The sequence below is a fragment of the Moschus berezovskii genome, chromosome 3, assembly GCF_049115385.1.
Source record: "Moschus berezovskii isolate FMDL1 chromosome 3, NW_MosBer_1.0, whole genome shotgun sequence".
NCBI lineage: Eukaryota > Metazoa > Chordata > Mammalia > Artiodactyla > Moschidae > Moschus > Moschus berezovskii.
The window spans coordinates 95,273,109-95,301,105 of NC_142462.1; the positions used below are offsets into that span (position 1 = coordinate 95,273,109).

The following is a 27,997-nucleotide window of genomic DNA, read 5'->3' on the forward strand; positions in this document are numbered from 1 at the left end:
TCATATGATCAACTTTGAGTCTGTGGCCTTTGGGGTGAAAGGAATGTTTTGGTTTTATTTTTCCCTTTGGTTTCCTTTGGATATTTTTTCTAGGAAGCCATTCTCACTAAAAGGGTGAGCTCATGTTCTAAAATAGAAATTATGTTCTGTAACAGAAACTATACCAAAGTTGGAAATCTGCAAGGTAAAAGTCCTCTGTCAACTCTTGTACTTTACAGAGATGGGTTCAACAAGCAAAACAAAACATCCTGGTTATCTGACACAGGGTTAAAAAAGGAACATAATGATAAAAGATGTATTGAGATTTCATTATAGATAAGGATATTAATGAGAAAAAATGGTTGAACTTTCAATTAAATTCAGCAACAAAGGCGATGGGTACTTAAGAGATGAACCAAAGTAATAATTAAAAGAGCACTTAGACTTGAGGATACAGAATGGGCCCTATCAGTGTGTTCTGAAATAAAACTATATTTGATTTTGCTAATCCTTACTTGAGGACTCTGAATAGGAACCCCTACCAGTCTGTTTATACTGCAACCCAGTCAGAAGAACTCTCTAAGGCGAGACTTGGAGACTGAATATTCCTGCGGAGAACAGGCCTGACTGTCCTCAGCAAGGCTCCTAACCCCATACCTGTTTCTTATGTTGAATAAGCGGTCTATTAGAGCATCAGGATGTTGTGGAACGAGCGTGGGCTTTGCTCCACATTGGTTTAAACTCCAGCTGTGTCGTTTACTAGCTATCACACACAGACACATTTTACCTAGATTTTAAACTCTCAATTTTGTCACTGGAAAAATGAGGCTAACTAAACCTTACTGGTGAAAACTGAATACGTGCTTGAAAACAGCAAGCATGGTGGCTGATCAGAGTTGGCATTCGTTGAACATTGGTGTTCTTCCTGCCCCCATAAGAAGCTGTGTTTAAGCTCTGACCTCAAAAATAAGCACTTTAAATTTATTTGTTTCATATATACAGTACATATTTTTGATCCTCACCCGATGCTCTTTCTTCGTTATATCTGCTTAGGCAAATGTTCAAAGCAGCATGTCGTATGCTAACCGTCTGTCACTTTTCTCTTTTGACTCTCTCAGTGCAGTCAAATGCAGACACATTCCACTGGCTTTCCAGGGTTCTGCACAATACTGCCTTCTTCTCCCACTCACGAAAGTGTTTGCTTGCAAACAGTGGGAATGCAGCTCATGTCCCCTGGTTTACACAGTGTAAATTATTTATAAATTTTGACATTTTATTTCTTTTTGTAACCAATTTCTTAGAACATACTTCACACCTGATCTTGACAAAAAGGAACTGTTATCTGCTGCCCAAGTGTCTTATAACTATGGCTAAGACAAGGATCTGGGGAAGAGCAGCACTTCGGGCTGGGAGAGTCAGGCAGGGAAAACAGCCTGATGACAATCTAGGGGAAGAGAGGAAAATTTATTTGAATAGTAATGTTGCTCCAGGATCCTGGTGTTTCTTGTTTGTTTTGACATAAGAAAAAGTAGATGGTTTGGGGCTGGTAGTGCAGATTTCTGGAAACCTCCTGAACAACTGTTAAAGGTCCATGTATCTGAGGCAAATCATGCTGTACCCCTCCCCCTTCCCCCCACCCTCTCCAGAAGAAGAGGGAGATGGGAACCCAATGCGAGCGTCCTCAGTGGCTAACTTATGACTCTGCGACCCCAAGGACTGTAGCCCGCCAGGTGCCTCTGTCCATGGGATTTCCCAGGCAAGAATACTCAAGTGGGTTGCCATTTCTTCCTACAGGGGATCTTCCCGACCCAGGGTTTGAAGCGGGGTCTCCTGCATTGACAGGCAGATTCTTTACCACTGAGCCACCAGGGAAGCCCAGGGACTCAGTACTTACGCTGAAAAGTTAAGTGACCTTGGATAACTGATTTTGGGGGGTTTCATTTTCCTGGACTGTGACTTGCAGATGGAAATACCTGTTACACAGATGTTACCTGATCAGATTAGGCAGAATGCTTCAGAAAACACTGAGATTATAAAAGGCAGGGGAAGAAACATTATCATATTTGTTAAATGATAAACTGAAGCATGGGCCTTCCGCAGTGGCTCCGCGGTAAATAATCTGCCTGCAGTGCAGGAGATGGACTCCAGTTCGATCCCTGGGCCAGGAAGATCCCCTGGAGGCAGGCATGGCAACCCACTCCAGTATTCTTGCCTGGAGAATCCCATGGACAGAGGAGTCTAGCAGGCTACATAGCCCATGGTGTCGCAAAGAGTCAGACACGACTGAAGTGATTGAGCAGACATGCATGCAAACTGAAGCATACTGAAAAATGTAGAGTCTGAGCAAAACTTGATTCCAACTGGGCAGTGCCAAACCGGAAGTGGCTAGGAGCGCTTGGAGGGCAAAGGTCCAGGGAGAAGCTACTATGGAGAAAATGTAGAAGCAGAGCAAGGACGTTGTTTATTGGCTGTAGCTTAAAACCTTCTTTGCTGCTTGTGATTGGTTGTCCTTAAGTGTCAGTTTCAAAACCTCCACTTTGATCTGCTCTTATAGACCGCTGCGGCATTAGAGTCGCCTCTGTCTCGTGGTCTCATTGCTCACATTGTTCACAATTTAACACATCCCAAAGTGTAGCGTCATGAAAATATTTTCATTGCATTTGGCGTCTTGAGGGAAAAGAATGCACGTATATGCAACATAACCGTGAATACCAGGAATAGTCCTTTTTTCATTAAAAAGTTATAAGTATTGTGTGCTCTACAAATGTCAGGTTATACAGTTATGTTTCAGAATGCCACTAGAAGCCTAGAATTGCGCTGTCATATTTGGCGGCTCAGACAGTAAAGAATTTGCCTGCAGTGTGGGAGACCTGGGTTGGATACATGGATGGGGAAGATCCCCTGGAGGAAGTCATGGCAACCCACTCCAGTATTCTTGCCTGGAGAATCCCCATGGACAGAGGAGCCTGGTGGGCTACAGTCCATGGGGTCTCAAAGAGTTGGATTGAGCAACTAAGCACAATTGAGTTTCACTGTTTCTTTAATAAGCAATAGGAACTATACGGGTATTCCAATAGTTTCAGCCCTAAGTCTGGTTCTTCCCTGGTGGAAAATCTAGCATTAATTTAGCCAAACTGCACAGATGCTTCAGGCAAAATGGAACAGGAAATTAACTTTTCTGTAGCACTGCAAGACTTGCCTGACCTTTGCAAAGTATCAGCCAGAAAGTTGACTTTCATATTAAGCAGTAAACCTTCTAGGCTGGCCACACCCAGAAGACAGAGGAGATTTCAAATGGACTTTTTTCCTCACTCTTCCCTTTATTATTAACTATTTTTTTCTGAGTAAATAATGACAATTAATAACATATCTGATACTTCTTACACATACGCTAACCTATTTCTCATGTATTTTAATGCTGCATAAGCTATTTGAAGAGCAGATAGATTTGAAACAGTTAATTTTCTTTTTCAAGGAAGCGTAGATACAGAGGAAAAGGAGATCAGCTGATTTCTTTTAAAGAAACAGTGGTTAACATAATACTATGTCTGCTTTAAACACACTTGTTTGCTGTAGATCAGAGACAATGTATTTGTCTGTAAATCCTGTTGGATATATATATATATATCCTGTCAAAAATATAAACCTCAAGAAGCTAGAATTATCTCCTGCGTTTACTATAAAATAACACTTTAAAAGGAAGCCCTTTTCTGTGACATAAATGGGAGGATGTCTTATCATCCAGTGATGTGCATGTGATCTTAAGCACAATTCTTAGCAAAACCCCGAACAAAGGAACCAAGTGCTTATAATAATGCTGCCATTCCCCATGAAGTCCAGCATTTACACAAAACCTTCTAATAAATTACTGGCAGTTGGATCAAGGCAGGGATTGAGTTTACACAATGCCTGGCACATAACACATGGAATGAATGGATGAATGGGAACTTGTATAATTGATGCTGTTGTGTCCAGTATAGAACTTCCTGTGGTGGCCAGCAGTGCTTAAATTCTTCTTTTGTCATTTCAATTGGATTCTTAAACACTGATCTCCCCTGGGTTCTTCCAGGTTCTTCTCCACTTATAAGATGTCCTTCCCTCTTGCTTTCCTGAGAAAACCAAAGCAATCTGTCCTGTTTAAAGAGATGCTTCCTTCTTCAGGCCTGACCTATGAGACCATCTGCTTGACCCTTTAAGAATAAACTGGACTTCTAGCAAGAGAGGTTACTTTTTTAGCCAGCCACAGGGGAAAAAAAGCCAAACGCTCTTCTGTAGCACAATTCATCCCTCACGGAAAGGATTATAGAGTTTAGGGTGTTGAAAATTTGATAACAATATTAGATGATGTCTTATTCCTTCCTCTAGAGATAGTGCTTATGTTGTGGTATTACTGGATATTGTCATTTCCTGCTAGTTTTTTATTTTTGAAGCAAAAAAGTTGGCCATGAACTACTTAAACATTCTAGAATGAGTGTGTAATTTGGAGAGTCCTAAGCTTTTGAGAGGAATATGTGAAGCTGTGTTTCAAGGCGGTGGTGTGATAGTATAGCATCTGGCAGTGTGGAGAGGAACAAGGCAGACTGGATGGAAGCTTCTAGAAGGGAAGTATGGGGAGGCGGGTTCTCAAGGCTCACTCAGGCTGGGAAAGGTGCTACTCAGGATAGTTCCCGAGGTTGTATACTGGTACTGGCCAGTGAGCTGAAGGGACAAGATGAGGAGGCCATAGAGAGTGAATAGCCACAAGGGTGCTCAGAGTGAGCACAAATACAGAATGTGTGCCAAGGCATAATGTGTACTTAAGGAGACTTGGCGTCCCCTGTGGCTCAGATAGTAAAGAATCTGCCTACAGTGCCAGAGACCCAAGTTTGATCCCTGGGTCGGGAAGATCTCTTGGAGAAGGAAATGGCTATCCACTCCAGTATTTTTGCCTGGAAAATTCTATGGACAGAGAAGCCTGGTGGGCTACAGTCCACGGGGTCACAAAGAGTTGGACATGACTGAGCGACCAATACTTTCACTTTAAGGAGACTTGGTCTACACCTTTGGTATAAGGTGGGGTATTTCCTTTATGCAGACTTTGGTGTCTGGATATTAAACACCCGTTCCCCCATTCCTTTTAATACTTTGGCCCCTGCGTGGGTAGGGTGAGGCAAGTTCCTCTGGGTTTGTGAGATGTGTGCCTGTATACTGCAGCCGTTCATTCCCCCAAGAACTGGAGCCCACCTTTGCTGCCTGGGAGCTGCAGGGTCACCTGCATTGAATGCATTGGCTTTCCATCCTTAACTGTCTGTGCCATTTATGGGGACCCTGGATTTCTGGGGAGAATCCAAATAAAGTGTTGGTACTCGGATGTGAGTGCTGAGGGGAGAAGAAAGGAGTCAGGGATGCTGTCTGCATGGATTAATAATAGTAAACTCTTGAAGTGGCCTGAAGACCCTCATCTGGAGGCATGAATGTGGCAACTGGATAGGCACTGGATGGACATCTTAATCCCCATCTCAGGGTCTGAATTCTATGCTTGGATTCAACAGGTGCTTTATTTAGGCTGGATTCTCAATCCAGGGGAGGGCGTATTTGCTATGGTGTTGGAAGAGATTCTTAGCTGGCCACCACAAGTTTCTTCATGATAGCATCATGCAGAGGCTGGGACTCTGTGTGTGTGCAGTGGTGCAGTGCAGACAGGACTGCCTGCAGGGCTGAGAGGCGGGTCAGTGTCATTAACTGGGCAGGGTGGGCAGTGGGAGAATGTGCAGCAAGGCTGATGGCAGGGAGGCTACAGAGAGAAGAGTTGAAATGGAGAATGCAAGTAAGGGGTTTAGGAAGTTAATAGGTGAGTCCTAGGGAAGGTTCTAAGACCAAGCTATGGTTACATTTTCTAAGCCCCAAAGAGGAAATGTAATGTGATAAGGGGCTTTTTATATCCTGGTTGTGAATTTATTTATGGAACACTGTAATAAGGTATAAAATTAAATCATATTTAGTTGTGCAATGAAAATACTGTCTTTTTTCTAACACCCAAATCTAAAAAGTGTGTCCATTGTATATACATGTATATATACAGTGTCCATGTGTTATTTTCATGATATGTTTGCTCTGACACTGGTTTTTGTCAGAGAAGAATAGTAGAAATGCGGATCCATTGATTATTTTTGAATACTTTAATGCTCCTAATATATAAACACAACCCTTTCATATTCTGTACTTGTGATAGAACCCTTATGAAATTATATGATTTAAACTTTTAAGGTTTTAATTTTGTTAAATTAATTAAACAGGCCATTAGATTGAGGCAGCTCTGAGGCTATGTGGCCTCTGTGGGCAAACCAAAATCTAAGCTTCTGAATGGCTCAGGATTTCTAAATCGAGTTGCCAAAGACAACCAGCCACAAACAGCTAACTAGGCTTTAGGCTGGCTCAGTGATAAAAGAATCTGCCTGCCATGCAGGAGAGGCAGGAGACATGGATTCAATCCGTGGGTTGGGAAGATCCCCTGGAGGAGGAAATGGCAACCCACTCCAGTATTCTTGCCTGGGAAATCCTGTGGACAGAGGAGCCTGGTAGGCTACAGTCCATGGGCCTGCAAAAGAGTCATATACAACTTATCAACTAAAAAACAGTTAGGCTACAGCCCAGGAGTAATTTCCTTTCTCTTCTTTCACACTTTCTCTGTGTAAGTCTTCCCTCAGCTCCAGTTAGTGGAGTGCTCCTAATCACTTCAGCTTTGGTGCTGTCCAATTGGGTTTTTGCCCAAATAAACTCTTAAAATTTTAAATATGCCTCAGTTTATTTTTTAACAATCAGTTCAGTTCAGTCGCTCAGTCGTGTCTGACTCTTTGCGACCCCACGCCAGGCCTCCCTGTCCATCACCAACTCCCGGAGTTCACTCAGACTCATGTCCACAGAGTTGGTGATGCCATCCAGCCATCTCATTCTCTGTCGTCCCTGTCTTCTCCCACCCCCAATGCCTCCCAGCATCAGACTCTTTTCCAGTGAGTCAACTCGTCGCATGAGGTGGCCAATATTGGAGTTTCAGCTTTAGCATCAGTCCTTCCAATGAACACCCAGGATTGATCTCCTTTAGAATGGACTGGTTGGATCTCTTTGCAGTCCAAGGGACTCTCAAGAGGCTTCTCCAACACCACAGTTCAAAAACATCAATTCTTCAGCGATCAGCTTTCTTCACAGTCCAACTCTCACATCCATGCATGACCACTGGAAAAACCATAGCCTTGACTAGATTGACCTTGGTTGGCAAAGTGATGTCTCTGCTTTTTAATATGCTACCTAGGTTGGTCATAACTTTCCTTCCAAGGAGTAAGCGTCTTTTAATTTCATGGCTGTATTCAGCATCTGCAGTGATTTTGGAGCCCAAAAAAATAAAGTCTGACACTGTTTCCACTGTTTCCCCATCTATTTCCCATGAAGTGATGGGACCAGATGCCATGATCTTTGTTTTCTGAATGTTGAGCTTCAAGCCAACCTTTTCACTCTGCTCTTTCACTTTCATCAAGAGGCCTTTGAGTTCCTCTTCACTTTCTGCCATAAGGGTGGTGTCATCTGCATATCTGAGGTTATTGATATTTCTCCCAGCAATCTTGATTCCAGCTTGTGCTTCTTCCAGCCCAGCGTTCCTCATGATGTACTCTGCATATAAGTTAAATAAGCAAGGTGACAATATACAGCCTTGACATACTCCTTTTCCTATTTGGAACCAGTCTGTTGTTCCATGTCCAGTTCTAACTGTTGCTTCCTGACCTGCATACAGGTTTCTCAAGAGGCAGGTCAGGTGGTCTGGTATTCCCATCTCTTTCAGAATTTTCCACAGTTTATTGATTTGTCAAGATCACTTTTATGTGATCACTTTTTTTTGTCTGCACTCGTTGGCATGCAGGATTTTAGTTCCCAGGCCAGGGATTGAACTCTCACCCCCTGCAGTATAAGCAGGGGTAAGTGTAAGCAGTGTAAGTCTTATCTGCTGGACCTCCAGGGAAGTTCCATTGTGATCACTTTTGAAGAGACATTTAAATACAGTTTATATTTATGAAGGTATATATATATCCTAAAGCTTTTGTTTCACTGAGTCTCTGATGCTTCCAACATTGGAAAAAGTAGGGTGGAAGGTTGATGTTTACTTGCAGATGAGGAAAGGGGAGTACCCCTAGTGGAACTTAAGTGGTGTCACGAGATAATGAATGGGGTTGCCAAGGGTGGGGACCAGGGGAGTGGAGCAGAGACTCAGGATTTAGAAGTCCTTGAGGGAGTTGCTGGCAAAGCCTCTAACTTAGATTCAGAGTCTCTGGCATCTATCCATGAAACTCTTTGGTAGATTGTATGCTGCTTAGGTATTGATATTATTGTAATGACCCCAGTGGACTTTCCTTTCTGTTAATTTGCTTTGTATGAACTTCCTATTTTAAGACTGAACTGCTGAATTAACTCCTTGTTTTGGCATGAGGGGACAGAGACTTGCTATTATTTTAACATTTTTCGAAAGAACAAGGTCTCTCCTTGTCCTCTGCTTGGTATTTCATAATTGGGAATTGTCAAATTTGTATTTTCTTCATTATGGATGTCCTTTAACTACTGCTGACACTGTGATAAGATTCAGGGGGCTGGGGAGCTGTTACTCTAAGACCATCATATGCAATCAGGGCTGAAGGATGAAAAGCAAATGACGTCTTCCTCCTCTGAAGCTATATGTCATAAAGTATCAAATTAATAGAAGACCGAAAATGGGAAAGGATTGTAGAGAAAGAGGAAAGCAGAGGAAGGAGAAGAGGCAAAAGAGGGACACAGAGTGGTTTTTAATTTGATCCAAAATAGACAGGGAAATCAGTTTTGCCCAAAGAAAAAGCAATCTACATGTGCTTCTGTTCTCATTGAAAGCTGTCTCATTCTTTAAGATATCTTGAAGGAAGCTATCGTGACCACCATCTCCCAGCTAGTCCTGTGTTTTTGTAATCTCAGCTGGGTTTTGTTATGTCTGGAAAGTTACAGCAAATAGTAAACTGATGGCCCACAGCTGTGCATCGTGGGTGGCTTCTCAAGGGAAAGAGTCTTGAATTCCTTGGAGGAACAGCCTCCATGTAACAGGGAAGAACAGTCAGACCCTGTTCTTCCCTGTTACATCTGGAGGAGGCTGAAAAAGATGCTTAATGTGACTTTCAAAACAGCTAGAAAAGAGGAACACAAATTTGGGAGGAGCAGAGAGGGAATCTAAGTTCCTCATTGATGGTTGAAATGGATGAGCATTTCAGTGGGGCTGAGCTAGGCAGCCAGCAACTATGGGGTGTGTGAAGAAAGAAATTATAGCAGCAGTCTCCAGATAGGGACTGGAGGAGAAATCCCTGTTCTGTGTTCTTGGTTTGTTTTTAATCTCTCCCTAATCTCCAAGATTCCTGCTCTGTGTGTGGGTTAACCTGGGGAAGGAAGGAGCAGCACACAGCTGAAGCTGTGTATGCCCAGCATGACTGTGCATTGGCTGGAGTTTTGAAGAGCTGAGAAGCAGCCTTTTCTTCTTTTTTCCTATCCTGTAAGTTGCTCGCCTCTGGGCGGTCTCCTCCTTCCTCTGGTTGCACAAGCTATATACTGCTCACCCTTCTTAGAAAGGCTTAGCGTGGTTCTGAGTTAGGAAGGAGAAGGGTGTTAGACAGAGAAGATGAGACATTCTCAGGGTTTACCATCAGGTTTCCCAGGTGGCTCAGTGGTAAAAGAAGCCATTTGCAATGCAGGAGACCTGGGTTCGATCCCTGGGTCAGGAAGATCTCCTGGAGAAGGAAATGGCAACCCACTCCAGTATTCTTGCCTGGAAAATCCCATGGATAGAGGACCGTGGCGGGATACAGTCCATGTGTTGTAGCCACGCGTTCTGGGAAACAAACTCACTCAGAGAAGGACATTGCAGATAGTGGAGTGCAGTTTATTACACCAGAGGGCCCAAGGCAGAGTCTCCTCTTAGCCAAGGACCCTGACCAGTTTTTCTGAAAACCTTATATACGCTAAGTGTACGTGCCCAAACCCACCTCCCCAAATTCCCTGAAACTAGTCTGAACAGAGGAAAAGAAAGATACAATCCAAGTTAACCTGTGATACATATGCCTGAAGCCTAGGTAGTTAACAGTGGACAATTATCAGTAGGCCTGTGGTCATACCCCAATAAGCATAATAGAATTTATGATTCTATTTGGTTATACAGATAATTAGAGTATTCTTTTAGGCAACAGAGAGTCTAGGTACGAGCCCTGAGGCTCTTCCATCCAGGGGGCCTGGTTTTCTAGTTGGTATGTTGTTTCCATGGATACTGGGCATATAGCTCAAAGTCCACAGTTCGGCCCAAGATGGATTCCTGCTTTCAAGATGGAGCCTGTTCTGTCTGTCTCCTTTAATCCCCCATCTTAATTCTCTTAACTCATGGTATGGGCATCATTCATAGGGATATATTGCACACTGACTCTCCGACCTCCAATGTGGGAGAATGACATCAACTTTTGGGTTACAAAGTTCACAATATATTGTAAAATAAAGGGTCCACAAAGGAGAACTATCAAGGCAACTATAACAATGGTAAATATAGTTTTCCACCAATCACCCTTCACCAAGATAAGACTGAAGTTCAAGAAGGAAGATTATCATCACACTTAACTTTTACCTGACTTTCATGTCATCTAGGGTGGCTGATATATAGCCAGATAAATCAGGAATATACGCACAACATTCAACTTTAATTATAGCACAGGTCCCTCTTTGTACTGAAACTATGGTTAGTCTCAAAATGATACCAGCAAGTCTTTGTAGCAGCAGTTGATTGTAGAGCTTCATCTCTGTTTCTTCTTTGAGATGATCTTGGTTTCACGGGGATCAGTGGGGTCCCTTTGTGTGGTCCACTCGCATCCTCTGGGTCTGCATGGTATGCCCTCTTCACCCTCATGTGGAGGATCCAGGGAGTGACACCTGCAACTTTAACTGCAGTAGGGCTGGTTAGAACAACAGTATATGGACCCTTCCAATGTAGGGCCAAGGAGTCGTGTTTCCAGTCCTTGAACACACCTGATCCCTGGGCACAAATTCGTGAATCTGTTCCCCAAGGGGGAATGGCACCCTTTCTTGTACAAACTTAGTTACCTGATTTATTACCTTACCCAGTTGTTCTATCTGTTGTGAAATCTCATCTCCCCTTACCTGAGGCAAATTTGTTGACACCTGTTTTATTATGGGAGGGGGCCCCCTATACGCAATTTTGTATGGAGAAGAGCCATGGGACTGTGGGGTCATCCTGAGTCTGAGCAGAACCGTTGGAAACAAGTCCATCCAGGAACAGTCAGTCTCTAAGATCCACTTGGAGAGTGTCTCTTTAAGTGTCCAGTTGGTTCCTTCCACCATCCCAGAACTCTGGGGCCTATATGCTGTATGTAATTTCCACTTGATGTTTAAAGTTTTGCTTACTTGTTATACTAAATCATCTACGAAAGCCGGGCCATTGTCCGATCCAATGCTGGTAGGAAATCCAAATCTGGGAACTATCTCCCTAAGGATGCACCAGGCTACTTTTGATGCTCTTTCAGTCCGGGTGGGAAAAGCTTCTACCCATCCCCAGAATGTACATACTGTGACCAGCCAGTAATGGTAGTGTCGGTGAGGTTTCATTTCAGTGAAGTCCACTTCCAGGTGTTCAAAGGGCAGCGTGCCTTTTACCTGAATCCCTGGAGGTTTCTGTCTGTGCCAAGAGGCAGCATTGACCTGTGAGCAGGCAGTGCAGTTCTGAGATTTTGTCCTGCATAGGGAAGAGAGGCGGGGAACCAAGAAATATTTTCAAATTAGCTCTTCCAGTTTATCATGACCTAGATGGGTTGCTTGGTGTGTTTGGCTTACCAGAGTGCGTGCCAGCTCCTCCAGTACCAATAATTTGCCACTTGGCAATTCCCACCATCCCTTTTCAGTCTTGATGGCCCCTTCTGCTTTGGCTAGTTGGTTTTGGGTTTCAGTGTATTTTGGATAGTCGGAGAAGGAAATGGCAACCCACTCCAGTGTTCTTGCCTGGAGAATCCCAGGGATGGGGGAGCCTGATGGGCTGCCGTCTATGGGATCACACAGAGTCGGACACGACTGAAGTGACTTAGCAGCAGCAGCAGCAGCAGCAGCAGGCAATGGCAAGCCACTCCAGTACTATTGCCTGGAAAATCCCATGGATGGAGGAGCCTGGTAGACTGCAGTCCGTGGGGTCGCTAAGGGTTGGACACGACTGAGCAACTTCACTTTCACTTTTCCCTTTCACACATTGGAGAAGGGCATGGAAACCCACTCCAGTGTTCTTGCCTGGAGAATCCCAGATACGGGGGAGCCTGATGGGCTTCTGTCTATGGGGTCACACAGAGTCGGACATGACTGAAGTGACTTAGCAGTAGCAGCGTTAGCTCAGGTAGCTCCGCCAATATGAGAGCTTTAATAGGGGCTTCACTTGTCACCCCCAAGCCCTCGGCTGCTTGTTTAGCGGTCTTATCTGCCAGTCTATTCCCTGAGCCCAGGGGGTATCCTCTTTTTGATATCCTCAGCAGTGTATGACTGCAACAGTTTCTGGTTCCCAGGCAGCATCTAATAAGATCTTAATTTCTTACTTATTTTTAATATCTTTTTCACTAGCTGTTGAAGGCCTCTCTCCTTATACAGAGCCAGAGCCCTGCAGTGTGGCAAAAGCATACCTGGAGTCTGTGTAAATGTTTTTTTCCTTACCTTTTGACAGCTGGAGGGCCCGGATTAGAGCATACAGTTTGGCCTGTTGAGCGGACCGGTGTGATGGCAGAGAGCCAGCCTCAACGATGGTTTCTCCCATGACTACTGCATATCCCAACAGTCATTGTCCTTGTTTCACCAGGCTGGTGACATTGGTGTCCAGGACCAAATCTGGGTCCGGGATTGGCTGGTCTCTCAAGTCAGGTCTGCTGGCATATTTCCTTGCAATTATGTGAGGGCCCACCTTCTCCCACAGGAAGGAGAGTGGCCAGATTCAGGGCCTGACAAGGCTCAGTAGTAACATGGGGGTCTCACATAACAGTCCCTGGAATTGAGTAATCCGGGATGTTGACAGCCATTTATGGGGTTCCCCATGCAGGATAGTGTTGACCTCATGAGGGACTTTTATGAACAAACCTTGGCCCAAGTTCAGCTTGGTTGCCTCCTGGTCCAGTAAGGCAACTGCAGTAACTGCCCGTAAGCATCCTGGCCACCCAGTGGCAACATTGTCCAGCTGATTAGAGATAAATCACCGGTCTGACCCATGTCCCCATAGCCTGGGACAGCACTGCCACAGCCACCTTGTCCTTTTCAGTCACAAGAAGAGTAAACGGCTTAGCAAGGTCTGGCAGGCTCAAGGTGGGTGCTGACGTAATTGTACCGGGTTTGAGTTCTATTACCAGTGGGACTTGTTTTGTAAGCCTTGGGGGGCTTGTCTTCCGCCCAGACCTCAGGGAATTGTTGAGTTAACTCTCTCTCTCGACTGTTTAGCCCGTCCGGTTTCCCTTCTGGGAGATCGTGCAACCTCCATTCATCTTGAGGGGTTACTGAGAGGAAGAGTAAATAGGTGGTTGAGCCCACTCGAACAGTGGGTCTTTCGTGGGGGGAAAGGTCACTTGTGCCCCAATTTAGACAGCAAATCTCTTCCTAACAAAGATACTGGGCATTCAGGGCTGTATAAGAATTCATGAGTCACTTGGTGTCCCCCCATCTGACATTTTCAGCTTAGGCTAGAGACGCAAAGGCTGCATTTATCACCATCTGAGACCCAGCAGCCTCTGGCTGGGTCTACTGGTGTATAAAGTCTATAGGCCTTGCACAGTCTTTTGAAGAACTCAGAGGGTGATTCACTTTCCCTTTAAATCACTTCAGAGGGTTTTGTGATACTCATAGCTTTTCGGGCCCCCCTCTTGAGACCTTGTAGAATAGTCACCTGATATCTCTCCAGGTGGCCCCGCCCTTCCTCTGTGTTACAGTCCTAATTGGTCCTCTCATCTGGGGTGGCTGGTTCTGCCCCCCACTGCGGGTTTGCAGTACCCTCAGGTGCCATTTCTCTTAACTATTTTCTGGCCTCAGTTAGGATCCTGTGTCTTTCCTCAGTGCTGAAAAGGGAGTCTAGTAGTTGGATTGTCATCCTATGTAGGGCAGTGGGTTTGAAAAATAGTCTTCATTAGCCTAACCATGGCTTGTGGCTCCCCCAAGTATGGTGGAGTGTGTCTCTGCCAGTTGAATATATCCGTAGAGGAAAATGGCTGGTAATAATAGGCTACAGGGGGCTGATGGTAGTGCCCCATGCGTCCTGAACTGGAGGCTGTTGGAGCTCTCTGAGGGGCATCTATAGTGTTGTTCTTTCCCCCTGTTCCTTGTTGGAGCGTAGCCTCTGTCTAAGTGCTGTGTTTTCTTCCCCCTTCCCATCAGCACTCACCAGGAGAGGTGGACACAATCTATGAGGTCCAGCTGAGTTGGAATTCTGGGGTCATTGACCAGAGGTCTCCACTGCTGGGATTGGAGCCTGCTGAAACGGCAGCTGTACGAATTCCGGGAGAGTTGGTGAAAGAGCAGAGAATACTGCAGGAACTTCACCTGCCCCTGGATCAGGCATTAAGGTGGCCTCTGGTCCTGGTGGAGCACTGGGAGGCAGGCGTGTTATTATCCAGTATGGGGGAGGGGTCAGGTCATCCTCTTCCAAATCCTGTAGAATTTCCTTTTTTATCATCAGTCAATTTTTGTGCCATTAATATTTTTCCCTTTCCCTTCTGGATACAGAAGCTTGTCCAAGTAGGAGGGTCTTGAGCTAACCCTAGCCATGAGTCAATATATGGATATTGATCCAGGTGTCCTGGCTCTCCTGCGACTACTGTATAGACTGCTTCCACTATTTTTAAGTTCATGGTGTTCTCTGGTGGCCATCCTACTCCCATAGGGGGCCATTCAACCTCACAGAGTATGTGGAGTAGGTTAGGCGTCATCTTCACCACATAGTCTCCTCCAAATTCCTTCTTTAAATTTTTAATCATGCACTCCAATACAGTTGCCTTAGATTCACTTCCCCCCATCATGCTTACCTTCTCTGACCTTCTTCTACTTTTCCTTTTCATTCTGTCTACGAAGTTCTCAGTACCCTATGTACTTCTGATATTTCCACTCAATGACACTTAAATTGCCATTCTGCTTCCTTCCTAATTGGGGTGAGAAGAGACTTACCTGCCAGATCCCAGAGGGAGAAGAGGGATTGGCATGTCTTCACCTGCTGGTCAACACAGCTGAACCAGAATACCACGTGATCCAAGACTGTTTCTCCCTTAACTTTTAAAGTCCATTCTGCCTTGGTGGGTTTTGATCAGGTACGGATGAAAATACAGATGGGTTAAATATCCCATGTCTCAGGCCGTCTCCGGGAAAGCCAATTTGTACTCACTTATGTATCCCCCTCCTTCTAGCCTGACAATTCTGAGGGTTCAAGAATTTCATAGCAGATGGGACACCTTCTTGAGGAGGGCAGAATATAAGCACACAAAATCCAAGTTTCTTCTCCTAAAAATCCTCTGGTAATTGCTTGGTAATAATTTTCCCCAAGATGGCGTGGACACCGCCTCCTAAATGACCATCACAAATTTCCTTCCTAAGCCCTAACACGCTCGTCAACCTGTGTACCAAGCAGTCGCTGCCACCTGCCTATTCCAGGCTCCTGTGTGTCTGTGCCCCTTCTAGTCCCTCCCAGGGGGTGATCAGGCCCCTCTTCCACCCTGCCAGGTGGCTTCCTCCTCACTTGAGTGCTTAGTTCCCCTGCTGCTGTCCACTACCTGCTAATCTGAAAGGTCCGGGCATTGAGAAGCAGAATCCCTCCAGAAGGGCGAGACGCCTTCCCCCCTCTAGAAGATTCGAGCTGCAAGGCCTCAGAGTAGTCCCAAATGGGACTTGTCTCCTCAAAGTGAGGAGTTTCCCGGCCCATGCACCAAATGTTGTAGCCATGCGTTCTGGGAAACAAACTCACTCAGAAGGACAATGCAGATAGTGGAGTGCAGTTTATTACACCGGTGGGCCCAAGACAGAGTCTCCTCCTGCCAAGGACCCTGACCAGTTTTTCTGAAAACCTTATATATCCTAAGTGTACGTGCCCAAACCCACCTCCCCAAATTCCCTGAAACTAGTCTGAACAAAGGAAAAGAAAGATACAATCAAAGTTAACCTGTGATACATATGCCTGAAGCCTAGGTAGTTAACAGTGGACAATTATCAATAGGCCTGTGGTCATACCCCAATAAGCATAATAGAATTTATGATTCTATTTGGTTGCACAGATAATTAGGGTAATTTTTAGTCAACAGAGAGTCTAGGTACGAGCCCTGAGGCTCTTCCATCCAAGGGGCCTGGTTTTCTAGTTGGTATGTCGTTTCCATCGATACTGGGCATATAGCTGAAAGTCCACAGTTCGGCCTAAGATGGAGTCCTGCTTTCAAGATGGAGCCTGTTCTGTATGTTTCCTCCTTCACATGGGGTTGTAAAAGAGTTGGACATGATTTAGCGACTAAACCACAAACAGCAATCATCAGCTTACATGCTTTGTATTTTATCGATGGGTTGGAAGTCTGTTCTGGTGGACAAAAACCATACTATATATCTTAAGCTGTTCCCGGTGGACTAAGGCAATTTGATCTGGTTTCTCATTAAATAATTTCTAGCGTAGGATGGCCAGGTCTGTGCTGTTCTCTTCTGTTCTCTTTTATGCCCACCTCTCTTTCTTCTCCTGTGTCAGGCTTGCACACTCCTTCTCTGTTTACTTAAGATCTTCACTGCACATCCTTTCTTTGGGAACTTTCTTCCCACTTGTGGAATGTTGTCATCCTCTGTACCTTACCTCGCCTTCATTCACACTCTGAGGTGTGATGTCCTGTTGCTGCCTCTCCTTCTGGTGCAGGAAAGAAAGTGGGGCACAAGAGGAAGGTCACATCCCAGGGCTCAGGTGAGTCCCGGGGTAGCTGCTGAGTGTGTTCTTGGCTTCACACAGGAAAGAATTCAAGAGCAAGCCATAGTAAAGTGAAAGAAGGTTTATTCAGGGAGATACACACTCCATAGACAGACTGTCGGCCATCTCAGAAGGCAGGAGAGGCCCCAGGGTATGGAGTTGTCAGTTTTTATAGGGTGGATAATTTCATAGGCTAATGAGTGGGTGGATTATTTCAAGCATTTGGGGGAAGGGCAGGGATTTCCAGGAATTGGGTCACCTTCCACTTTTTGGACTTTCGGGTCGGCTTCAGAACTGTCATGGTGCCTGTGGGTGTGTCACTTAGCTTGCTGAGGTGTTACAGTGAACATATACTGAGGTTCAAGGTCTCATGGCAATCGACTTGTCTGCCATCTTGGACCTAGTTTGTTCTAACCAGTTTATGTCCTGTCCTCCGTGGTTATGTCATTCTTTTAAGGGTTGTGCTCTGCCTCCTTCCTGCCTCGCTTCTCCACCCGACCCAGCTCCTCAGTGCAGTGTTCTCACTGCCCTTCCCTCACAGTGCTCTGCCTCCCAGTGTCCCCCCAGCCCCATTACATGCCTCCTTAGGACAGGTCTCAGCTCTCCCTTTTATGGCATGGTCTCCAAGGTCACTGAGTGCTTCCATTAAAAAACAAAAACAAACAAACCAAAAGACTTATTTTCTGCATCACAGGACCTGTGACATATAGTTCTTAGGAAATCCTGTGATCTAGGCAGTAGATGTCTCTTTTTCTGAAATTCTATCAAGGGAACCATCCTCCCTCTATCTTAACAAGTCTAGTTTTCCTCATCCTCCTCTTCCCTGCCATGGTTTTTCATAAAAGGCATCAAAGTTCATAAAATGTGTACCTAGGGAGAAAGACCAGCATAAAGAGAACAACTTTTAAATTCTCTACTGCTCACTATGTCTTAGTTTCCTACTCACTATTTCCTATAGAGATGTTGAAGGACAGGAAAGCCTGGTGTGTTGCAGTCCGTGGGGTCGCAAAGAGTTGGACACGACTGAGCAACTCAACAACAACTAGTTACTTAATGAGATAATAAGTCATGTTGCATTACCTCCACTTCTATCCTCATTGCCTATTATTTCTTTTTGCCTGCCTGCCTTACCACTCACAACAAAAAGTACCTCTGCTGCTTACTTTCACGGACTTCTGTTTTAATGCCTGTTCCTTTCTTGTTTCTCTGAGTTCTCTTTCTTCTCATTGTCTTTCATACACAACATTCCTAACACATACAAGAAACAGCAGTGTGACCATCTGGGTCATTGTTGACACTTTACTTTTATCTCTGCAGGAACTTACCTTGCATGATTTCATTAACTGTCTGTTGCTCCTCCCACTAAAAAGTAAGCTCAGTGAGGGCTAGAACTTTATCCCGGTTCTTCACTGTTGTATTTCGCAGAGCCTAGAACCATGTCTGACACATAGAAAGCTTTCAGAAATATTAACTAAGTAAATGCATAAACACTGAGAAAGAGCCAGTGGGAGAGAAGGGTGGGGGGTGGGGATAGGAATGATCCAGGAGAAGGAACTAAAAGAAGGATCACGTTCTCAGGAGTTTGAGGGTGGAGCTTGGGAGGAGGTCTGTTGCTTGGGTAGAGCGGGAGTCTGGAGAATAAGCAGAGTGACTGACCATTGATAAGAAGAGGGCAGTTTTTCTTTCCTATGGGAATCAGAAGAAAAGAGGAAATGTTAGTTGTGTGGATAGGATATAGGTTTGCCAAGAGAGTTGCTGTGTTAACTTAGTGAGTTTCCTTCTAAGAGGGCTGATTTCCTCTGTCAGCGGAGGCAGTTATCTGCAGAAATAAGGAGGTAGCTGGAGAGTGGGCAAGTCTGTCACTCTGGAGCATGTGAGAGAGAATTGACCCAGGAAACATAGCTGGATGGTCTAGGGAGTGGGAAGACTGCATTGGCTTTGCCAACCAGGATCTGTCCATCTGGCCCCTTTTCTTCAGCAGCTCTCAACCACCCCAGCCCAGGGGCAGGTCAGGCGGGCTGCGGAGATCTTCCTTGACTCTCTCAGCTCAGAGTTTCCACAGCATCCTCTCCCTCCTGATTTACCCGGCATGTCATAATTGATTATAACCAGATGCTTCCGTCTGCTTGCCTTGATGGCCTGTCAGCTCTGTTGGGGCAGAGATTTGCCTACCTTGTTTACTGCTATGTCCCCGGCTCATCCATGCTTGAGGTTTTGCCATGACTGTGAACAACGGAATTTAATGTACCAGGTAGAGACATTACTTTGCCAGTCAAGGCTATGGTTTTTCCCATGGTCATGTATGGATTTGAGAGTTGAACTGTGAAGAAAGCTGATCGCCGAAGAATGGATGCTTTTGAACTGTGGTGCTGGAGAAGACTCTCGAGAGTTCCTTGGACTGCAAGGAGATCCAACCAGTCCATTCTAAAGGAGATCAGTCCTGGGTGTTCATTGGAAGGACTGATGCTAAAGCTGAAACTCCAATACTTTGGCCACCTCATGCATTGAGTTGACTCACTGGAAAAGAGTCTGATGCTAGGAAGGATTGGGGGTAGGAGGAGACAGGGACGACAGAGAATGAGATGGCTAGATGGCATCACCAACTCGATGGACATGAGTTTGAGTGAACTCCGGGAGTTGGTGATGGACAGGGAGGACTGGCGTGCTGTGATTCATGGGGTCGCAGAGAGTCGGACACGAGTGAGCGACTGAACTGACTGACTGACTGAGAGAGTATTGGGTCCTGGAATCTGAGGTGTGGAAAAGGAAGGTGAAAAGGAGGCCAGTAGAAAGTTGGCATTAGGGGGAAAGACTCGTGGTTGAGGAATTGATGTGTTAGGGATTAATAAAAAGAGCTGGAAGTAGATGAATGCAATCAGAATGGAGTATATTATTTTATAATTTCAGAGATGGGGCTCTTTGGGGGACCACAAGGATAAAGATCTGACCATAGGAGTGGGTGGTTGCAGTGAAACAGAGGAGAGAGTCATTAGGGATGAAGAGGTCATGGATACCTTATGACTTGAGATGCAGATGTTGAAGCCTCTTTTGAGACTTCGTAGTAGATTATTTCACCTGACAGTAAGTAAAATAACGAAAGGGTGTGCGTATATTTACAAGTAATGAACTCATGCTTTGCCTTTAGTATTTATTCATTTGCTCATTCATCCTTCCATTCCCTCTTATTTAGCAGTAAGCTGTTTGTACAATAATGACCAAAGCAGACAAGTCTAGACCCTTCTGAAACATACAGACTTGTAGGAGAGGCAGATAGTAAACACATGTCTATAATTATGAACTGAGAGTGTCAAAGGGAAAATGAGAATGAGGAACAGGTAAAGAGGAGTCTCGGCAGTTGCTATTTAAGCGGGGGCCATTTCATCAAAGTAATATTGTGGACCCTTTTTTTATATTGAAATTTATTGCTTTTGTTTCTCTCTTATTTGTTTAGAATTTACATAGAGCTACAGATGGGTAAATTTGCCTTACATTGGATGTTGGGTGTTGGAATAACCCCAACATACAGTTCGGGGGTGCATTCAGAGGGTGCTCAGGGTCATGAAGTAGTTCTGAGAAAGGTGTGGTCATTCAGTGATCGGCTCAAGGTGTAGCTGAGTCAGCTGTGAGATGGAGGCCAAGGGTCACTAGAGGTCATGTAAGTAGGGAATATTCTCGGAGGCTCTGCTTGTATATCCAGGAAATCTGTAATTCCTAAACTGTCTTACAATTATAAATAATGTTTAAATAGAAAATGTATAGGATATGCATCCTAGAATATGCCATCCATTTTATTTCCTGAATTCTCTAAAATAAGTGTACGTTTCGCCAATGGAAAAAAGAAATTCTGTATTCTTGTAGTGGAAAAATTAAAACGTAATTCACTAGGATAGACTCTACAATCTTTTTAAAATGTCAGAAATCTAGACAGCATGGCAATTTAACTTTTAGTTATATATGACACACATCTGAGGTCTACTCTATGATTTGTATTCAAACATCAAAAGATGTCATAAATACATGGCTACTTTAATAAATCCAGAAAAAAATCTTTCCATCATATGGAAAAAAACAAGTTTTATTTCTCATCTCTACTATATTTTTCAAAAGCTGTATTTCTTGCTTTTGTGGTAAGTCTTGATGAAGACTTTTTAATAGTAACTGAGAAATACAGTGATGGGCAGGGAGGCCTAGTGTGCTGCATTTCAAGGAGTCGCAAAGAGTTGGACACAACTGAGCTACTGAACTGACTGAGAAATATAGTGCCTTTATAATATAGTTCTTTATTGACTTCTTTTACTATAAATTCATTACTTTGCTCAAGAATTTGAGTGTCATTCTTGCCACTAGTCAAAATTCTACTGAAACAAATTTATAAATACAAATTTTTACCACTTTCTATCCAAATCTTTCATGCTAGTTTGTATAAAAATAACTTTTACATATTGAAAAAAAAGATGTATTCATTCATTCAAAGAAAATTTATTATGTGCCTACTATGTGCCAAGTATACCGTTCTTCAGTTGGGGAAGCAAAAGTGAACAAAACAGACAAAAATATGTGCTTTCTTTTACCTTCTTTTATAGTGTGGGGAAATGGACAATAAAATAATAAGGAAATCATATTTTTGCCTTAAAAGATGATAAGCCCTACAGAGAGAAATATTTACCAGGGTATATAGAAGTTATGACAGGGACCAGACTATACTAATTGAAAAACTTAACTAATGTAAAAGCAGTTACATAATGATATTGATTTTTATTCAGTTTTACATGCATATATTTCACATGGTTTATTGGTGGGATGCTGTGGTGCGTGCTTTCATATAGAAATGTGACTTAATTCCCCATACAATCTCATGAAGTAAGATTTGTTACTTCAACTATACATGTGAGAAAACTCTGATGTGTCACTCTCCCAGTGGAGGAAGCACACCAGGGGCAGAGCCAGAATCTGCTCCAGATTTTTGATTCCCAGCCCTCCTGTGTTCTGATGGCTTCCCAGATGGCTCTGTGGTAAAGAATCTGCCGGCAATTCGGAAGATCCAGCTTCAATCCCTAGGTTGGGAAGATCCCCTCGAGAAGGGAATAGCAACTTGCTCCAGTATTCTTGCCTGGAGAATCCTATGGACAGAGGAGCCTGGTGGGCTACAGTCCATGGGGTGGCAAAGAGTTGGATGTGACTGAGTGTCTAATATACACACTCACTGCTGTTCTATTCCGAGAAGGCAATGGCAAGCCACTCCAGTACTCTAGCCTAGAAAATCCCATGGATGGAGGAGCCTGGTAGGCTGCAGTCCGTGGGGTCGCTAAGGGTCGGACACGACTGAGCGACTTCACTTTCACTTTTCACTTTCACACATTGGAGAAGGAAATGGCAACCCACTCCAGTGTTCTTGCCTGGAGAATCCCAGGGACGGGAGCCTGGTGGGCTTCCTTCTGTGGGGTCACACAGAGTCGGACACGACTGAAGTGACTTAGCAGCAGCAGCAGCAGCTGTTCTACTCCGTGTCCCTGCATCTAGTCCTCCACCTAGTTTATTACAACACTTTATCCTCAGGCAGCGTAGAGACTGCAGGTTTTGAAGTCCTTACAGTAAAAATGGTAAGTGTTCGGTATGAAACAACTTTCGTGTAGTCTAGCGAAGCAATTTCCGACGGACTTTTCTGCAGATCTCTCAAGAAGAAGGGAGACAGGGAAGTGACTCGGGGTTCAGCCTGTCAAATGCCCAGAAACACACATTCTTTTCTAAATTCTCCCCAGCAGACCCGCAAGTCTCAAGTTCAGTCGTTGTAGTGATGGCCAGGTTAAATGTATTCTTCCACTAAAAATACATTCTCAAAATCGTAGGAGTCATCAGAAGCTCTCATTTCCAAAAGTGCTGCTCCGGCGTTTGATCATCCCGCACTTGCTGGTGCGGTTGACATAATTGTATTTCACAGAGGCAGTTCAGTGCACCTGTTGTCCGACCGGCTGAAACCGCTCTCACACCTTGGTATTGGGCCATTCTGCTGATACAGGCTGTTATAAATATTACAAGGACAGGGGCAGTTTGTATTACAGGATACCGCAAGCTAATTTGATGGACACGCTCATTTCCTATTTATTCTCTGTAGTCTGAGACGTGAGTTAAAATTTCAGTGTGTTATAAAGGTTATGATAAAATATGGCCAGTAATTAATACTCTATTTGGAATATGCTGTCTGTAAGATAAAGCTGGTAAGGTTATGGTGCTCTTACATAAACTGATCTTGGTTTAGGGGAGGGGTGTGGAAGAGGGATTATGTCTTTCAAATTAATAAGAAGGTAAAGTTTGAAAATACAGTCTTCTCATGGGAAGTCACTCCTGTACCCGAGCCAGCTGTAACTGAGAGGAGCATCCTGTGATTTCGAAAGAAAATAATGTGAGCAGGGAATTCTGGACACTGCGTTTTGCTTGAGTGACACTGATATATTTGGAAGCATCTGTCTTCCCCTTTCACCTAGGCCCACCTTTGTTTATTCTGGCCTCCTGTGAGTTCTTTCTGCTGGTTCCCTCTGACTCCTGAGTCCAAAGACTCAGCCTGTATTTGGTTTCAAATCCTCCTTCTTAAAAGTTTATCACTAAAACAATCACAACATTTGCTGAGTAATTATGTTCCAATTTGCAGTTAAATTCTTGAGTTTAAATCAATTCATTATCAATAAAATGCACTGCTTTAACAAGGGGAAATATCTGATCACGTTTTCCCAAAGTACCATGCACAGAAGGTGCGATAGCTGGTGTTCTCTTTCTTCCCTTTGTATTCATCACACACATACTATGAGCCTGTGTTAGCATGTGCCAGGCAAAGCTCAGACACAGAGACGGTGTTCCCGACTCTGCTCTTTTTGACATGATTATTTTAAAAACACACATATAGCACTTCTTATATGCTAGGCACATCTCTGTAGATCAGCTGGTAAAGAATCTGCCCGCAATGCGGGAGATCTGGGTTTGATTTCTGGGTTGGGAAGATACCCTGGAGGAGGGCGTGGCAACCCACTCCAGTATTTTTGCCTGAAGAATCCCCATAGACAGAGGAGCATGCGAGCTACAGTTCATAAGGTCACAAAGAGTTGGAGATGACTGAGGGACTAAGCACATATGCCAGGCACAGTTCTAAGCACTTTACAAATACTAACTCCTTAATCCTCGAAGCAGCCTTAGGAAGAAGGTACTGTCCAAGGTCACAGGATTAGTGCTGGTGGAACCAAGAGATTCAAAGCTGGCATCCTGGCTACAGATTTTGTGTCCTTCTTCACTATACCATGCTTTGTAGATTGATTTTCATATAGCCATCATTTGTATGAAAAATAGAATATGGTGCCTGCCTTCAAAGGATTCACAAGCTAAATCTGTTTCTTTCTTTTCATATTTATCTTCAAAGATTAGATCTTGATAGAGCATTATGGTCCATTATTTTTCTTGATATGGTCATTTATTAAATATGTACAATGTTTACCAACGACACAGGGACAATGCAGGTTGCATGTTAAGGAACTCACATCAGAGAGACACACAATTTTGTAAGTGCTGATGGAAGGATGTTTGTCAATGAAAATTTCCAAAGAAGTACTGCTTGATTTGGAGTTTGCTAAATGGAAGAATGGAGAGAGAGGGAGGATTTGTTGTGAGAAGGCACAGTGGAGTCTATATGAAGCAGCAGGTTAGGATTAGGAATGGAAATGATTAAAAGTGTGACATGACCAGAGAAGGAAGATGGGGTTTAAGTTCAAGTGGCCTGCGTTCTGTGATAAAGATGTGGAATTGATTCAGTCAGTAATGGGAAATAATGAAGAAATTTAAGGGGTGAAAAGACATGGTACAAATTATGTTTGAGGGCCACGAAATGGACAATTTGATTCAGAGCTGCCACTAAAAGTAATGTGGATTCCTTCTCCAACCTTTTGTCTCCTCTTCTTCGGCCTTTCCCATATTTTTGCCCTAACCTCTACCCAATCTATCATTCCCTTCAGGAGTAAAAAAATGTCTACTTTATCAAGGTTTAATCACAAATTTTCAGGAAAACACACAGTATCTGCATTAGACCATATGTGAATGTGTGTGTGTATTTCAGTCGTTCAGTCCTGTCTGATTCTTTGTAATCCCATGGATTGTAGACTGCCAGGCCCTCTGTCCATGGAATTCTTCAGTCAAGAACGCTGGTAACCATTCCCTTCTCCAGAGGATCTTCCCAACCCAGGGATCAACCCGAGTCTCCTGCATTGCAGGCAGATTCTTTACTGTCTGAGTCACTAGGAATGGCTTAAACCATATAATGAATTTCATTGTCAGCATTCTTTCTACTTGCCAATTCAAAACTTCCCTTTTGTTAATAATACTTCAAACATCATTGTGAGAAAGAATATTTGGAGGAGCAGTCAACAGCTGAAGGAAGAGCCTAAAATTATGGTTCTTGAGTGCTACCCTCCTCTTCTCACATGAAGATCCATCCTGCCTCAGTGAGAGGCACTGAAATTTTGCTGTGTCCTGATGGAGAGAAGCGACAGCATTGTGCCTGCAGAGAGCTCTGGGATTGCTTTTCAGCTGTCCCCCATGTCCTTCCGGCACAAAATCCATCCTCCCTGGATCTGTTTCCTCTACTGTGTTTACCTAAAAGAACTGTTAAAAGATAAGACAGCTGGAACTATTACAGAAAAGCACAATGCAGATGAAAAGCATTGCTATTAATTTCTATTTTTCAGGCAGAGTTGAGCTCGGTATTTCTATACCACAGTATTCCTCCAGGAACTCTATTTTAATGGCCTGAAATCTTCATCTTTCTGGAATAGTGAGGAAAATGCAATTCACCTTCAATTCTTGCAAATGAGGTTGCTCTGTCCTTGTGTGCCTTTCAGAGAATTGCCAGAGAAAGCATTCAAAGACAACTTTCTGAATGGCTCCTGATTTACATTAATGATCTCCTTCAAGGGAAATGCGCTCCTTTTTTCCTCTTGAATTTTTATACCTTCTTTTTTTTTTTTCTGTAGATCAAAGAGTCAATTGAGACCCACTTCAGCAGCCACGGCAGAAGGGCTGTTCTCTACAGGCCTTCTTCCTCCAGCCAAAGGGAGCTTCAGCTCCACCGGAGCATTCTTACTCAGCATCACTATATGGTTGTTATCTCTGAAGAAAGGCTCGGTGCCGACCCTGGGCTACTAGAAAAAGGTCAGAGTCAGAAGTAATTACCAAAGTTGCTTGCCATCTAGTGTCAATACTTCCTGCAATGTGCTACTGTCTTCCTCTTAAAAAATGCACAAGAACAAATTTTGACCCATGATCAACTTTCTTGCACCACAGAAAACTTGGATTCTCTTCTAGCTTCCTCTCCATTCTCCGTTAGCTGCATTTCTTTATTCCTGAAATTATTTTGTTTATATTTTTGCAGCATTTTGGAGTTACATACATAGTTCATCCTTAAATGCTGCATAAAAAATGTTTATGTTTATGAGCTTGAATACATGTTCTGCCCAGCACCAAACTGCTCCATATTTTAAGAAAATTACCACTTCATCTGACTGCAAGTAGAATGTGCTGGAAATTGTTTCGAGAAGCCAGCTTAAATGTGAATCGCAGAATGGCTCTAAATGCGAAAGAAGTATAGATATTTATCTCACACACTGTTACTAGTCGAGTACTTTTTATTTCTATCATTTGAAGTGAAAAATAAGAAACAAGTTCTTAAATAAGTTATCTGAAAAGGAAGTTGAGTAGATGCTGAGGGTCAAAAAGGGCAGTAAAAATAACAGCTGACAGATCTTGAGACTAACCATGTGACATATTGTATTCTGTATTCGTGGCCTCATTTAATCCTCATTGAAAGCCTCTGAGTACCCCAAGAAAAGATACATGCACCCCAAAGTTTACTGCAGCATTTTTTACAATAGCCAAGACATGGAAGCAACTTAAAGGTCCGTCAGCAGAGGCATGGATAAAGAAGATATGGTGAGTATATACAATGGAATATTACTCAGCCATAAGACAGAACACAGTGGTGCCATTTGCGGAGACCTGGATAGAGCTAGAGACTATCTACAGAATTAAGTAAGTCAGAAAGAGAAAAACAGATGAGTATAATATTGCATGTATGTGGAATCTAGAAAAATGGTGTAGATGAACTTATTTGCAAAGGGGAAATAGAGACACACACATAGCGAACAAACGTAGGGACACCAAGGGGTAAGGGGGGGTTGGAATTAACTGGGAGATTGGAGTTGACATATATACACTGCTATGTATAAAATAGATAACTAGTGAGAACCTACTATATAGCACAAGAGACTTCCCTTGTGGCTCAGATGGTAAAGCGTCTGCTTACAATGCAGGAGACCCAGGTTCAATACCTGGGTTAGGAAGATCTTCTGGAGAAGGAAATGGCAACCCACTCCAGTACTCTTGCCTGGAAAATCCCATGGATGGAGGAGCGTGGTGGGCTACAGCCCATGGGGTTGCAAAGAGTTGGACATGACTGAGCAACTTCACTTGGTCACTGTACAGCACAGGAAAGTCTACTCAGTGCCCTGTGTGTGTGCTTAGTCGCTCAGTCATGTCCAGCTCTTTTTGATGCCATGGACTGTAGCCCACCAGGCTCCTTGGTCCATGGGGATTCTCCAGGTAAGAATACTGGAGTGGGTTGCTATGCGCTCCTCCAGGGGATCTTCCTGATTCAGGGATCAAACCCAGGTCTCCTGCATTGCAGGTGCATTCTTTACCATCTGAGGCAGCAGGGAAGCTCAAGAATGTGAAATGAGTAGCCTATCCCTTCTCCAGGGGATCTTCCCAACCCAGGAATTGAACCAGGGTCTCCTGCATTGCAGGCGGATTCTTTACCAGCTGAACTACCGAGTAAATGCTCTGTGGTGACCTCAATGGGAAGGAAATCTATAAAAGAATAGATATATGTATAACTGATTCACTTTGCTGCACAGCAGAAACTAACACAACATTATAAAGCAATTATACTCCAATAAATTTAAGAAAGAAATATTCACCCCTCCCCCACTTGCAGAAGAGGAACCCAAGGCTTGG

General features: G+C 43.9%; 1 protein-coding gene across 5 annotated transcripts in view; it reads left to right on the forward strand.

The window, feature by feature from the left end:
- CPED1 (cadherin like and PC-esterase domain containing 1) overlaps window positions 1-27,997 on the forward strand; it is a 345,074-nt gene that overhangs the window by 8,534 nt on the left and 308,543 nt on the right. For 4 of the 5 annotated variants that reach the window (XM_055421173.2, XM_055421169.2, XM_055421170.2 and 1 more), the window contains one exon: window positions 25,960-26,137. The exons of the other annotated variant lie outside the window; for it this stretch is intronic. In XM_055421173.2, coding sequence (XP_055277148.2) covers window positions 25,960-26,137 — 178 coding nt within the window. The remainder of the gene's footprint in view (window positions 1-25,959; window positions 26,138-27,997) is intronic. 5 annotated transcript variants of the gene reach the window in all.